At 41.9% G+C, this 16,170-nt stretch overlaps 1 protein-coding gene across 8 annotated transcripts in view; it reads right to left on the bottom strand.

Annotated features, from left to right (window-relative positions):
* Positions 1 to 3,520: 3,520 nt before the first annotated feature.
* The window catches only part of PTPRG (protein tyrosine phosphatase receptor type G), a 717,838-nt gene continuing 705,188 nt past the window's right edge, over positions 3,521 to 16,170 (bottom strand). For all 8 annotated transcript variants that reach the window (XM_020804984.3, XM_020804986.3, XM_020804985.3 and 5 more), the window contains 3 exons: positions 12,718 to 12,860; positions 9,104 to 9,239; positions 3,521 to 7,283 (listed from right to left, as the gene is read on the bottom strand). In XM_020804984.3, the coding sequence (XP_020660643.3) occupies positions 7,137 to 7,283; positions 9,104 to 9,239; positions 12,718 to 12,860 (426 nt within the window). In that variant the 3' untranslated portion in view covers positions 3,521 to 7,136. The remainder of the gene's footprint in view (positions 7,284 to 9,103; positions 9,240 to 12,717; positions 12,861 to 16,170) is intronic.

Here is a 16,170-nt window from a genome sequence, read left to right as displayed (position 1 = left end):
CAGTGTCTGAGGCCAACTTTTTTCACTGTAGGTTTGTATGTGTGTTCTGTGTCTGTTTCTCCCTGTTTTGTTTGGCATGCCTTCCCTTTACAGATAAGCAAAAGCCCATGTAGTAGACATTGTTTATAATGGCAACTAAGGGAGAAAGTGGAAAGGGTTGACGAGGAAGGGTAAGGGAGTTAAATCTCAAAAAAAAGAAAAAAAAAGAAAAGGCATTTCCCCTTCATATAAAATTCTCTGGCATTGTTGCAGCACAACCATCTATCACAGGAGTACGGAGCAGAAGAGAAAGCATGCTGAGAGCCATGGCTGCAAAGTCATCAACAGTTCAGTCCTATAATTGCCTACTCAGCAGTAACTCCAGCAGAGTTCAGTGGGTCTTAACGCCAAGGAATGGGTAGAGCATTGCACTGCATTTCCTAGACAGCCTTTCTTCCCTTTTTTCTGTATTTTGTTTCCATTCTTTCCGCTAAGAATTGCTGTTCAGGTTCTTTGGTAAAAATGGATACTGTATCTCCACTTTAAAATACACCAGCACTTTGCAAGAATTGTAGCTAAGATAATTGTTTTATGTCATTAAAGGGGGCAACAGTTTGGTAATATTTCAGAGGTTCCCCCTAAATTTATATATATATATATTAAAAAAACATTCAGAAAACTGAAGGAAATTTTGCCCAGCTGATTTTAACTTCACTGTCTCTGAAATGGATTCTAAACACACTTTCTTACATACTAATGTATCTGTACCCTTTTGTCTCATGTTTGTTTGCATTTATAGTTTAACAGCTATTGAAATGGTTAAAAAAATTCTTTTCCAGAAGAAAGTTTTTGGTTTTTCCTCCTGCACTATATATGCATGAACTTGATTGATCCAAGTAACATTTCTTATTAACGTTCATTCCAAAGAAACTATGAAGTGACATGTATTTGCAGACTAAGGCTGTGAATTGGGAAGCCTTGGAAATATTTTCCTTTTGCTGAGGACTTAACACGTAAACTTCTGCTGTTTTTTGTGGCCTTGGGCAACACACTGGTTGATACAGTGGGGTCTTGACTTAAGAACGGCTTGAGTTAAGAACATTTTGACTTAAGAACCACTCTCATAGGAAAATATTGACTTGACTTACATACTAAGATTTGAGTTAAGAACTGAAAAAAACCACGTGGGAGGCAGGGAAAGTGCAAAATTTGAACTTTCAGTTAACTGTTGGCCAGTGAAAAGGGTGCCTGTCTGCTTCCTCACTCCTCCCAGCGTTTAGGGAGTGGATTGGGAGACAGTCTTCGGACTGCCTGGTACTGGACTGCCTGGACTGTATTTTCCCTGCCTTCCCTGAACCTTTCTTGACCTAAGAAAAAAAGAAACAAAATATCCCCCTCTAGTGGTCGAAGGCAGAATAGCAGCTTCCCATTAGTTTCTATGGACGGAAAAGAGCAGATACGGATCAAATGGTTCTCAGTGCATTCCTATGGGAAATGCAGATTTGACCTGAGAACTTTTTGACTTGAGAACCGCCTTCCAATACAGATTAAGTTCTCAAGTCAAGACCCCACTGTACACTGGACTGTCCATTTAATAGTCCCATGTTCTGTTTATTTCCAGAATGCATTACAAAACCAGCTCATTCACGTGCCCATTTTTAAAATATTTACTTCTTTGAGATCATTTAACATTGGGATTAAGTCATGTTTGCACATTATTAAAGTTCAGGTATCATCATAAGGATGCCGGTTTTTTTTTAAAAATGAAGTCTATGGGCGTTCTTTCTGAGGGCAAGGGCAAGTATCAACATTTGGGTAGAAATCTGAGGCCACTAATCTGTTCATATAAACTCAGAGCTCCCAGTGATAATTGTACAGCATTTAGGTAAACGGGGGCAAAAATCTACTGCTCTTGTTGAAGAAAGACAGAATATAAATGTAAAAATAAATGGAAAGGTAATAATCTTCAATCAGTTGGTTTTGGAGCAGTCATAAGGTCCAGCAGAAGATGTTACTTCTACTTAAATTCAACTGATATTTCTAGGACCTGAGAAGGTCAAACTTATCCCACTATCTTCAGTTTCATGTTAACTGTATGACTGCAAAAGCAAGAGAAACCTTGGAGTTTGGGAGGAATGGGGAGGAAGGAAATAGAATTTTCCTTTTTCTTCCTGCTGTAGATTCCCCTCCACATCAAAAACAAAAAACTGTTCCTCCAGAGATGTTAACTTTGAGTTTTGTTCAAAATACAGTGGTGCCTCGCTTAACGGGCGCCCCGTTTAACGACGAAATCGCATAGTGATTAACTTTTTGCGATGTTCCCTAAGGTGAAAAATCGCTTTGCGATGATCGGTACCCTGATTTTTTAACAGCTGATCGGCAGTTCCAAAATGGCCACAGGGTAAAAAAAATGGCCGCCCGCTGTTTTCTGGGACGGATTCCTCGCCGCCGTATGGAGGATTTTTGCTTAAAGGTGAGTCTGAAGCCCATAGGAATGCATTGAAGGGATTTCAATGCATTCCTATGGGCTTTTTAATATCGCATAGCGACGAAATCACTTTGCAGCGATTTTTGCTGCACCGATTATTGTCACTATGCGAGGCACCACTGTATTGCTGGGAGAGAAGGTGAGCTCCCCCTCAAGTTGATAGAATGCATACAGTTGAGGTCACGCCTAGTTCGGCCCTAACTGCCTCGGGATTGGGGCTCGTGGCTTTAGTAGGACAGTGTGTGAACATGTTTAGAACTACAATTTCAGAACAGCAACATTTCATACCACAGTGAATTTGTACTACGAGGCTTGTTCTTGAACTTGGAACAGCAAGCCATTCTCCCTAAGTGGATCTCCCACTTGCATCTTCTCATGCTAACTGCATCATTAAGATATGGGCTGTTTCCTATGTGAACTCATTCAAAGCATGCTTACGGAAAGGAACACTGAATGAAATTACTGTATATGCCTGTAGAGCAAATCCAGTATAAATATCAATGCCAATTAAAATGCCATCAGGTTTGTAACAACCTGACTTTGGCTACACTGGTCTAATTTTGACTTCAAACCCACACAGACATCCTTTTGGGACTTGGTGTAAGTTTTAAATGCAACCAGGCAGCCTGGTTACAAATTCATTCATTTTTCTGTGATGTCACTTCCATAAAATGAGATCAAAGTGAACATTGCCAAGACAAATCAACAGAACTTCTGGAAACCAACCAACTTTTAAAAAACTGAATGAACCAATAATTTCTTGCCACAAAATTTGGGCTTGTGACGTGATTAAAATCCATCTCCTGATCAAAATCTGAAGTTTCCTGAAGCAGTGGCCATTGCCAGCAATGGAAAACACTGCAGTCCCTGATGCTAATACAAGCAATGTGCCTTCTCTTGTTGCAGCAGAAGCAATACGGATGGCATATCTTGAGATGGGAGAAGTGGTATGTGGAGTGCAACTTCTGGAAATATTCTTTGTCTATGCAATGGATTATTTAATTCCTCTGATGGGTTTTTTAAAAATGCAATCTAAGTAATTCTGTAGTCTAGAGAGTGTATGGGTCTGATGGGCATATGGAATACAGTGGGGCTCAATAGATTATCTTTCAGTGGAGTAGCTAAGAAAAAAAAGGAATATCTTCTTGGGCCGTATTTCCTTTCATGCCAAATTAATAATTTCAACAGCCATTTTGAACACGGCAACTATGTGAAAGAGGCACTTGCCTGTGTGATTATAAACAATTACAAGCAATACTTTGGTGGGTAAATTTCAGAAGAGGAGTCATTTTGCTGAATAATTTCCCTGCTGCTATAATTCTTTTCTTATTAGAAGAGCACTGTATTGTAGGAAAAATACTAGGATTAAAAAAAACATACTTGAATTTGATTCAGGAGGGAAGAGGAGACAAATATACATGCATCTGCTCCTGTGTCCAAGCTGGATAGCTTTGATTAAGGTGATTTACAATTCTGAATAGTCTGATTAAAGTGATTTGGATTAAAGGTGAAGTGTTTCATGCATCTGGTTGTTTGTGGCAATCCTAATTTGTCCATATTAAGAACTCAATAAAATTAAAAGGACATACTTTCAGGAGATTTTAATATTCCAAAGCTCCATTTTTTAAAAAAATCAATGGAGTGATCATAAATATGTGCAAATTAAAATAAACAGCTTAATGCCTTAATTCACTGGTAGAAATCATGTTGCACAGCTCCACGTACACCACTATCTGTGGAAAACTGCTTAAAAGAGAAATTGGCATTGATTAAAGGTGATTTCAGGTTGAGTGTCACTTGTACAGAATGCAACAAAGTTGTGTGTACTTTAGTCAGCAGCAATTTGTGGCTGCAGATGATGTTGTCACTAGGGGGAGCATTTCTGTGACGTGTGGTCCCCCCCCCCCCCCCGCAACCTGTGTTTGAGTTTATGGATGGGTTTGAACATGCTTATAAGTAAATGTGGTAAGAAAGGCCTGATTACTTCTAAAACACATTTGAACTTGCTTATGGGTTCAAATGTAGGTTGCAGAGAAAATGTGAATATCATAGGAATCATCCCCCTAGTCATCACCATTATACACTCAGAATGGTGCAACAGAATTTCAGCATTATCTCTTGCATTTGCAGGGAAATGATTCAAACCCTTCTAAAGAAAGAAGTGGTTTTGCCCCACAGATGTATATTGAGAGTGTAGTATAAATCCTGGTTGTATATTGCAATGTCCAAAATACCAAATACTTGCATAGCAATCCCTGTAATATTACGGAATATGTTTGTAGCAGTTGTTGGGGCTGTTGAATGCAAATGATTTCGTAAGTGTGTTGGCTTTCATCCCTAGCAAATTTTAAAATAATGTTTTAAGAGGAACCATTGAAAATAAGCTTGAATTTAAGAGGTATTAGGCCGTACACCACCCTGTCTCTTCTTGGATTATTAAACATGGATTTGGGAGTACTGTTTTGAAGCAGTAGAAGGGTTAGCTGTGTTAGTCTGTGCAAGCATTATTGTTTCGAAGCTGTGGCTCAAATGTCAAGCAGAAGGAGAAAACTAGCCTCAGTCTTTCCTACCTGATACCTACATTTTTAGAGAGCAAAACTTTAGGAAGTATGAAAGAGTATTAAATTAGGATTCTCAACGATAGTCCAAAAATGGTACAGCCCTGACTGCAGTCTACCATTTCACTGAAGAGTAGACAAGTGTCTTTGTTGGATGATCCTGTATTCCCTCCCACAGCAGCCCAGCCACTTCTACCACCGCAAAGTAGTGCAAGTCAAAGTGACAGAGCTTCCAGGTAGGGAGAAGCCCAATCTGGGCCTCTGTTGCCAACTGTATACCTAAATATTTGTTTATGGAGGGATTCCTATGCTACCAAGTCAAGTTAGTGAAAAGAAAGGGAATTCATAAAAGGAGGAAAAAATGGTGCATTCTGAAGAAACAATTCAGAGCACAAACTGCTTGTACTGGATTAATAGGAGTAGCCACAGTGGGACCATTCTACCCTTTTAGTCATTAAAACCAGCAATGCCAATTGTATTGATCTTTATTCACTAGTAGCAAGGTCAATCTGTAATTTTTCTCCCAGGCTATTCATTGCTCATCTTTAGTGACTGCAGATGGCTTGAGCAATGTAACCAAGCACCTCATCAGAATTCATTTCCCATTCTTAGGTATAAATAAAAAGCTAGACAGAGGAACACATCTGCACATAACCAAGCAACATAGAAAGTGGTTTGGATAACAATTTTAAGTTGTTTGAAACAAAGATTTAATGTTGGGGTAATGAATAGGAAGGGGTTTCCTTGGGAATGGGAGATTAAGGCTGCAATCCTATACAAGCAACCCCAGGAGTAAGTCCCACTGTACTAGTGACACTTATTTCTAAGTAGATGTGTATAGGATTGCACTATAGGACAGAATAGTACAATGTGTAGTATACAATATATGATAATGAAATTGGAAGGTGGGTGCTAAATAATGAATTTGGTTCAAAAAAAAAGGAAGAGTGTAATGTTATAGGTAGTTTTTTTTTATTAGATCACTTCACCAGTAATATGGATCAGTACGTTTTAGCACTAAAGTATGAAAATTACACACCTGTAAAAACTGCATCTAACAGCTATGAAATTAAGAAATTCTTTTATCATGTAACATACTGTTAAGTCCAAGGTCCTTTTCCAGAAGAATTAAGGACATGTGTGTGTAAAATGGTGGACAGTGTAATATGTGGGACTCTTGCCACCTAAATGCTTCTGGAATAAAATTACTTGATTGTATATGTTTGCACTGTTAATTATTGAATTGTCAATAGTGCAAATATGATCAAATTATTTTACCCTTTGAATTGAAAATGCTGTAAAGAACAATTGGGGGCAGGATCAGTGAAGTTGTAAAGCCAAAACCTGAGAATGAAATCTCAAGGCTTCGTTGCTCTGTGATTTGTAAACATAATTTTATGTGTTCCATACAAAAGCAATTTATAGGCCTCCAGGTAACCAAGAAAAGGAATTCAAGACAAGGCAGAGCAACTATTTATCTTCTAGAAACTGCTGCACTTTACTCAAGCTAATGATCACCCACCCCATCACTTTATCGAAAAGGAAAAGAAAAGAACACTCATCCATGTTACTGGAATACAGAAGACCTATAACAATTACCAACATTATATGAAAACACTCAGTAATATAGAATTACTGAAAAATAAACATTAAATATTGGAGGATGTTGAAGGTACAAGTACTTTCCTTGCAAATCAAAAACAATCCCTCTGGCCTACTAATGCAGGACTTTTAAGAGTCAAGGCTTATAGTCATTAACAAAACCATGGCATTTCAAATAATAAGTAGCATGTTTGTTGTCATGGAATGTCATCAGGGTTTGCTTGCTTGCTTGCTTGCTTTTGTATTACAACTTTATAGGCAGTTAACACTGATCATATAGTGCAAACTAGATAAAATTGCGTTTCACTGTGTGAAAGAAACAGAGGTGCAAATGCTCAGTAGGATACCATTAAGACATAAAATGGCAAAAATAAATATCAAAACTTTTATCAGTGTAAAAAAGTAATTGGGTTATTGTATAACCTAGAGTCTGGCAAAAAAGGCCTCAAAAAAGTTCACCCAGTCTTCAGAAATTCCACAAATTAAGTGCCTTTTTTCCTGTATTTCAATTAGACAAGTGACTCCATGCTTTCCGCAGGATCTGATTCGTCGTTGGCCATAACGGCACCATTTTTGTCCAGTGCCATGGGGGCATTTCCATTTTCCTTAGTGCTGACCAGGCTTAGCATTGCTTTGTAAAGAAACTGGTACTGCTCCTGGAATGGAAAGGACCAGAAAGATTAAAGACTGCCTAACACTTAAGAATCTAGACTATTAAACTTTCATCACGTATGACAGATCATTATTGGTTGTCATGCCTAGGACAGTTGTGGCGAACCTTTTTGGGCTCGTGTGCCCAAACTGGGGGGGGGGGGGAAACAGTGGTGGCGGCGGACCCGGAAATGAAAGTGGCGGCGGAAGGGGGAATCCCAGCATGGAGGTGCCTCAAGGCCCCTCCGCTGCCCACACCAGTTGCTCTGGATCCGCCTGTCAAAGCGCCAGCGCCGAGGTTTGGCTGTGTGGGGGTGGGGTGGGGAGGAATAGTGATTTGGCAACCTATGGCTCACGTGCTGGCAGAAAGGGCTCCGCACGCCAGCTGTGGCACGAGTGCCATAGGTTCACCACTGTCGTCCTAGGATAATCTTTTAATCTTTCTACGCCCTGAGAGCCATCCAAACAACTTTCTGGCACACCCAGTCCTAAACTGCTGCAATAGATCCTCTCATCTTCTAAACCCTTTTTTCAAAAGGAGAAAGGACTTGTCCATCTTCCACAAAAAGTTGTTTTGTCCTTGTTGCAACTTAATACTGTGTGGACTTTCAAATCATTTCCAATCTGGACTAAAGCCATAGTGCACATCACACCTGGAGTTGCTCTTGAACTCTTAACAATTAAGTCTGCAAGCATGTAAGTAAGTAAGTAAAAAGTAACAATACAGTAATACTGTCTCCTTAGCTGCTTCTTATCTTAGAGTATACTTCCTGAATCTAAAAAGCAGAAGGAATTTCTATCCTAGAGAGACAGAGCGCATCCTATAAAATGATGCTTAGTACTGCACGGTGGCTGTAATACAGTTAAGATCCACGCTCCTAAAGCATGACTTTTGTGTTTGTTCTTTCAACATCTAGTATGTTCTGCTTCTGAACCCTTGTTCACATGGATGTGGCTTAGCAATAACAGTGGTACAGATTCTGCAGGTATATTGGTGGAGAAAGTGAGACTGCAACCATATTGGCAAAAAATGCAGGGAAAACTATGGGATTGGGACAGACTGATTTCCATTTTTTTCCTATTGACAACATGATGTGAAAGCAAATGGGAATCAACCTGGAGCACCCCCTTCCATAGTTTTTGCCTTTCCCTCTGAGGCTTATGCTTTAAAAAAAATGAACCCATTCACTTTGGTTCATGCAGTGTGATTGCTTGAACTGATGAAAAAAATGTGCTGGTGGTTATCATGAGGACAATGTCGAGGGGGCAGTGGAGGCAAAGATCCAGCCCAGGAGGACAGTCTCTTTGCAAATAATGGCTTTTTATTTTGCCTTTTCTTAAAAAAAACTCGCAAATTGGTGCCAGCACTATTGTACTAGGTCACCTAGACCCCCCTACAAAAGAAATTGATAACAGAAGGAAGAACCTGCAATGTGACCCTTGTTTAAACTTATTGGGTAGTTCCCTTGTAACTGCACCTGCAGGTCTAGAAGAGCTATGTTAACAAGCTGCAACCAAGGCTTTCCTCCGCTCCCTGTGTGGCCAATCAACCTAAATTCCCTGGTGCAACTTCACAGCGAGTTATTCTGAATCCTCTTTTGCAACAGGGACTTGGAACTACAGAAAACATGGAGATTTTTACTCAACTTTCCTTTCTAGCACCCGCCTTTTAAAAACAACAACTCTGGTATCAGATCCTGATGAGGATGCCTGACTCCCCCAGGAGTCAGAATTTCCCTACAGAAATGTATTGACTTCCCAGGCAAAGAACAGAAACCTATGATTTGTCAAATGTCTTGACACTGGTTTCTACTGCATGACTTACAATGTCTGTAAATACTCCAGGCCTCATCAGATTGATCATCTTTGCCACCTGGAAAACATCAACAGCATTTTCACTCTCCAGCTGCTGGGACAGGGTAGTAAGGGCACATAACGTTCCAGCTGCCACTGCTCCATACCTGAAAACCAACAGAATAGTTGCAGTCAGACACTCACAGGTGAAGCATGGGGACTTCTTGTCAAGCAGTAATGAAAATTTTATTTCCTTATGTCAACCTTATTTCTTGGGATTATAATTCATTTTCCCTGTCAGACAAATGTACCTTTATTTGGAAATAGGTTGATGTTATATTAACGACTAAAAAACCCATGGTGATGTGGTCAGAGGCGCTGAAAGAACAATTTCATTTTCAGCCACATTTCCTCAGAATGCCGTTAAAAGTGAAACATGTATTATGCATTATGACATAAAAACAAAAAGCAGTGAATAACAAATAATAATTAAAAAAGCAAATTACAAAAGCAGTGATTCATCAGCACTGGGTGTGTGTGTGTGGGGAGAATCCCTGTCTGGCTTTTCTTTCTCTCTCTTCACACATATGCAATACCTAAATCAATTACTGTCCTACTTTTTAAAACCAACTTTGAATATTGCAAGAGTGGTAAAAACACCCAAGGAACAGATGAGCATTAAAATGAGGCACAATGTAGTGGAACTTGGGAAAAGCACCCATGTATGATAACAGTATTATAGCATGTTGTAAAATTATAAAGGGAGAATATACAGTGGTGCCTCGCAGGACGATTAATCCGCAAGACAATGTTTTTTTGTGATTGCTGTTGCACTTCGCAAGATGGTTTTTCCTATGGACGATTTTTGCAAGATGATGTTTGGGTCTATGCTTTGCAAGACTTTTTTTTTAAAGACCAATGCTTTGCAAGACGGTTCCCCCCCCCCCCATTGGAACACATTAAATAGATTTCAATGCATTCCAATGAGGAACCGCGTTTCACAAGACTTTTTTTTTTTAGACCGATGCTTCGCAAGATGGTTTCCCCCCCATTGGAACGCATTAAATAGATTTCAATGCATTCCAATGGGGAACTGTGTTTTGCAAGATGATGTTTTCGCAAGACAACGATTTTCATGGAATGAATTAACATCGTCTTGCAAGGCACCACTGTATAGGGAGAGCCTTTTCATAAAGACTGGTTTCTATAAGGTGTTATCCAACCGACAGCTATAAGGAGAGAAATAGCAATATGTTTGAACCATGTACATTGGAAGTACATGGTTCGAAGGCAAATGTGGGTGGCACTGTTATTAGACCACTGCACATTGTGCTCTGTTGAGTCTGTGCGGTTCTGCTGTGTAGTTAGTGGAACTTAACCAAAAGTTCAAAACTCTCCAACAGAAATTCCAATCCATTTCAAAAAAATGTGGTCTGGAGTGCTGGTGGTCAAGAAATTTAAAGACAGTACTCCCCCACGCATCCAGAACGAATTATCCAGTTACTCAGATGTAGGACAAAGCCCTAGCAGATTCAACAGCATAGATGTCCATGTATTGGAAATAAGGGTATTTTTAGCCTGTGCATATTCAAGTCTCCTTCTGTAGAGAAGACACAGTTCTCCACACAAAGAATACAGCAGAAGCCAAGCGGTACTTGGTTGTCACAGCTGTGCCAGATATCTCTTGATGTTGCAGTTTTACCATTCCCATTGGAACATTTGATTCGTTGCCTACTTAATTATACACATTCATGGGTGATTGTGATTTCTCTGGGGACTCGCTTCTCAAATGAAATGCTTCCTAGATTATACTTTCTCCCATGACACTACGGATTGCTGGTGTAGTGAGTTTTAGGAAAAAACTAAATGCTCTGTCTCTGACAAACTACATTTTACTTATCTGGGTTTTGAGGTGGATATAGATGGAAGTGCCGCTGAAAATTTGGGGAAGGCCTGTGAGATTATATGCTAGGTAGTCACCATCAATATGAATAAACCTCATATTACCTAATAGTAGAAACTGCTATCCCAGAGAATCCAATTATGTTCCAGCTGGGGGCACTGAACTGAACACCCTTCCGTCGCTATCCCAAGGCACTGCACATACTTTACAACTAATAAACCTTTGGGTTTGGCTCTTTCTCTGTTTTCCTTCCAATCTTCTCACACTCCTGTCCCTCCATTCAAGATAGGTTCCTTCTTCCCTTTCTGTTCTGTTTTGCATAAAGTCTTCCTGATCTAGCAAAACAAACAAACCACACACCCTCCTTTCCTATAGCTTCTCTCCTACCCTATGCTGCCATTAAGCCTCCTTGTCCTCTCTTTTATTGCAGACTTCATTAGAAGTTCTCACAGTTTCTCTCGCTCTTGCTCTCCCCCCCCCCTTTTTCTGGTAGTTTGATTTTCTCTGCCTTCATTTATTCTTCTCAACTTCTGTTCTGCTCATCAGAGTTAGTGGAACTAAGGAGCGCAAACTCCATATATGCCACAATGTACATTAAGGAAAATGCTGCGTGAGCTTTGCACCAAAAGGTCTTTGTTAACTGGATCCAGAAATACCATTTCCCCTAAAATAAGACCTACCCTGAAAATAAGCCCTAGTATGATTTTTCAGGATGCTCGTAATATAAGCCCTAACCCAAAAATAAGCCCCAGTTGTGAAACCCTGCCCTCCACCATTGTGCAGCAACCAGAAGATGACATGACTATATTTGCATAAATGTAGATTGTTGTACATGAAAAAAATCCCCTGAAAATAAGCCCTACTGCATTTTTGGAGAAAACATTAATATAAGACCCTGTCTTATTTTCGGGGAAACACGGTAATCACCTCCATTTTAACATATATACAGTGGTACCTCGCTTAGCGATCACTCCATTGAGCGATGAAATCGCTTAGCGACTAACTTTTTACGATCACAAAAGTGATCGCATTGTGATGGTCCCTATGGGTTTTTTTCGCTTTGCGATGATCGCGGGGAAGCGATCATGGCAAAGCGACCCTTTTTAAACAGCTGATCGGCGGTTTCAAAATGGCCGCCCCCGCTGTTTTTCCTCGCTTAAGGAGGATTTTTGCTTTAAGGTGAATTTTTAAGCCCATAGGAACACATTAATTGTGTTTTAATGCGTTTCTATGGGCTTTTAAATTTCGCTTAGCGATGAAATAGCTTAGCAACGTTTTCCGGAACGGATTAATGTCGCTAAGCGAGGCACCACTGTAATCCCCAGAAGATTTTTGGCGCCTGACCTAAGGAACAAAATCCCAGTTAAACATGACATATGCCTTAAATAAGGATGGAGAACCTTGAGGCCTCCAGATGCTCATAAATTATTATCCTAGCCATACTTCACATTTGACCAGTTGCTAGAGCTGATAGGAACTAGAGTTCAACAACATGTGTTATGCTACTGTCTTAGATTATCTATAGCTATTCTCCAACATTTACAGGTGCTTCAGCTACATCTACTGATTGTTGTAATGGTGAACATAAGACAATTGCAGAACTTTAAACTACAACATGCCTGCATAAGCAGACCCTGCCTACCTCTAGAACCTCTACTGTCTAATGGACAACAACACATCTCCATTATTTATGGTAATCTTACCCAATGCAAACATAAACATAATCTGACTGATATACGTACTCATCATGAACAATAGTGGGACCATCTCTTGTTAAGGCCTCTTCCTTGATTACATTGATAAGCTCAAAGGTACTGCTGATTGGAGCATCCGGGTTTGGCCATTTTGGACACTGAAAATGGCGTACCTCCAGAACATAGTCATCCTAAAGGGAAAACCAACTCAGTTATTAACATTCTTAGAAAGCACTCCAACTTTCAAATATTCCTGCAATAGTCTCTGAATTTAAAAATTCATTGACCAGTCCTTTGATTACTTCTGGTCAGGAATGTCTCATCCACACCCCCACTTCAATACAAACAGGAACTTCCTTTTTCCATGTGGCCACCTTGTATCTGGGTTTTAAGGGAACCACTGCACTGGTGAACCACACAATTTGTTACCAGGGGAGAATGGAAAAGGAACAACATTGGATTCAGGCTCCAGGATGAGGTTGTAAAGAATAAACTATACAGTGGTGCCTCGCTTAACAAGCGCACCGTATAACGAAGAATCCGTATAGCGATCCCTTTTTGGGGATCGCTATATGGAGCTGCCCCAATCGCCGCACTCGCTTTGCGACGATTGGGGCATCCGGTGGCCATTTTGGAGCCGCCGAACAGCTGATCGGCGGCTCCAAAATGGCCGCCGGATGACCCGAAATGGCCCCCTGTCAGTGTTTTCGCGCCCTCCCCTTGCTTACCGAGGTCGCGAAAACGCTGCGGGGGGCCATTTCGGGTCATCCGCGGCCATTAAAATGGCTGCGGACGACCCGAAATGCCCCCCGCAGCGTTTTCGCGACCTCGGTAAGCAAGGGGAGGGCGCGAAAACACTGACAGGGGGCCATTTCGGGTCATCTGGCGGCCATTTTGGAGCCGCCGAACAGCTGATTGGCGGCTCCAAAATGGCCGCCGGACCGCGAAAACATCGCTGGAGGGGTAAGTTTTGGCGCCTATTGGAACGCATTAAACTAAGTTTAATGCGTTCCAATAGGCTTTTCCTGCCCCGTACAGCGATGTTTTTGCATAGCGAAGGTTAATCCGGAACGGATTAACCTCGCTATGCGGGGCACCACTGTATTGGGATGGAAAACAAATGTAAAAGAGCAATAACATATTCCTCTTTCGTAAGGGCAAGACTGCCTTTCTACCAGCTATCCAGAGATCCTGTAGTAGTAGGCATCCTTCAGTCTCGAAAGACTATGGTATCGTGCTCTGTATGGAGGACTTGGAACAGCGTCTAGTGTGGCTGAGGAGGCCAATTCGAGAGTGACAATCCCTTCCACACTGGAGACAAATCCAATCTGTCCCCTGTCCAGCTCCCTGGTTTTGCTTCCTTTGTGACTTCCTCTTTGCCTCAGCCTGCTGGACAAGGGTCTCTTCAAATTGGGAGAGGCCGTGATGTACTGCCTGCCTCCAGGCTGAACGATCAGATGTCAGAGTTTCCCATCTGTTGAGGTCTATTCCTAAGGCCTTCAGATCCCGCTTGCAGATGTCCTTGTATCGCAGCTGTGGTCTCCCTCTGGGGCGATTTCCCTGCACTAATTCTCCATATAGGAGATCCTTTGGAATCCGACCATCAGCCATTCTCACAACGTGCCCAAGCCAGCGTAGACGTCGCTGTTTCAGTAATGTATGCATGCTGAAAATTCCAGCTCGTTCTAGGACTACTCTATTTGGAACTCTGTCCTGCCAGGTGATACCAAAAATCCGTCGTAGGCAACGCATATGGAAGGTGTTCAGCTTCCTCTCCTGCCGGGCACAAAGTGTCCAGGACTCGCTGCAGTACAGGAGTGTGCTCAGGACACAGGCTCTATAGACCTGGATCTTGGTATGTGTTGTCAGTTTCTTATTGAGCCATACTCTCTTTGTGAGTCTAGAGAACATGGTGGCTGCTTTCCCAATGCGTTTATCCAGCTCGACATCTAGAGAGAGGGTGTCAGAGATGGTTGAGCCAAGGTACACAAAGTCATGAACAACCTCCAATTCTTGTGTGGAGATGGTAATAGAGGGAGGCGAGTCCACACCCTGGCCCATGACTTGTGTTTTCTTCAGGCTGATTGTTAGTCCAAAGTCTTGGCAGGCCTTGCTGAAACGGTTCATGAGTTGTTGGAGGTCTTCAGCAGAGTGGGCAACAATGGCTGCATCGTCTGCAAAGAGGAAGTCCCTCATGCATTTCAGTTGGACTTTGGTCTTCGCTCTCAATCTAGAGAGATTAAAGAGCTTTCCATCTGATCTAGTCCGGAGATAGACACCTTCGGCTGCAGTTCCAAAGGCATGCTTCAGCATGACAGCAAAAAAGATCCCAAAAAGTGTTGGTGCAAGGACACAGCCCTGTTTCACTCCGCTTCGGATGTCAAAGGGATCTGATGTTGAGCCGTCAAAAACTACAGTGCCTTTCATTCCATCGTGGAAGGACCTGATGATGTTAAGGAGACGAGGTGGACATCCAATCTTGGGAAGTATTTTGAAAAGGCCATCCCTGCTAACCAAGTCAAATGCTTTTGTAAGGTCTATGAAGGCCACTAAGAGTGGCTGTTGTTGTTCCCTGCATTTCTCCTGCAACTGTCGGAGGGAGAATACCATGTCAGTGGTGGATCTATTTGCTCGAAATCCACACTGTGATTCCGGATAGACTCTGTCTGCAAGCACCTGGAGCCTCTTCAGCACAACACGGGCAAGCAGCTTCCCTACAACGCTAAGAAGAGAGATACCACGGTAGTTATTGCAGTCACCCCTGTCACCTTTGTTCTTGTACAACGTGACAATGTTTGCGTCCTTCATGTCCTGTGGTACTCCACCTTCCCTCCAGCAGAGACAAAAGATTTCATACAGTTCGGTGATGATGATCTCCTTACCGCATTTCAGCACTTCAACAGGGATGTTGTCCCTTCCAGGTGCCTTGCCAGAGGTGAGGGAATCCAAGGCCGCATTTATTTCTGCTAGGGTTGGTTCGCTGTCCAGCTCTTCCAAGACAGGCAGGCACTCAATGTTATTTAATGCTTCTTCGGTTACTACATTCTTTCTGGAATATAGCTCGGAGTAGTGCTGCACCCAGCGTTCCATCTGCTGTGCTCGGTCCTGGATGATCACACCTGTAGTAGACTTTAAGGGAGCAGATTTCTTCTGTAATGGACCTAAGGCCTGCTTGATACCATCATACATTCCTTTGATGTTACCTGTGTCCGCTGCTATCTGTATCTGAGAGCAAAGCTGAAGCCAATAGTCATTGGAGCATCTCCTGGCAGCCTGTTGGACTTGGCTACGAGCGGCTCGAAGAGCTTGCAGGTTGTACTCGCTAGGACAGGCTTTGTATGCTGCTAGAGCTCTTCTCTTATCCTCAATGGCTGGCATTAACTCCTCCGAATGGGCTTCGAACCAGTCAGCCATCTTTCTGGTCTTCTTGCCGAAGGTGGACAAGGCGGTGTTGTAGACAGTGTTCTTGAAGTATTCCCATCGTTCAGGTGCATTTACATT

The sequence above is a fragment of the Pogona vitticeps genome, chromosome 2 (assembly GCF_051106095.1).
Source record: "Pogona vitticeps strain Pit_001003342236 chromosome 2, PviZW2.1, whole genome shotgun sequence".
NCBI classification, from domain to species: domain Eukaryota; kingdom Metazoa; phylum Chordata; class Lepidosauria; order Squamata; family Agamidae; genus Pogona; species Pogona vitticeps.
Note: the sequence above shows the minus strand (reverse complement) of the source record. Positions and strands in the feature narration are given on the sequence as shown.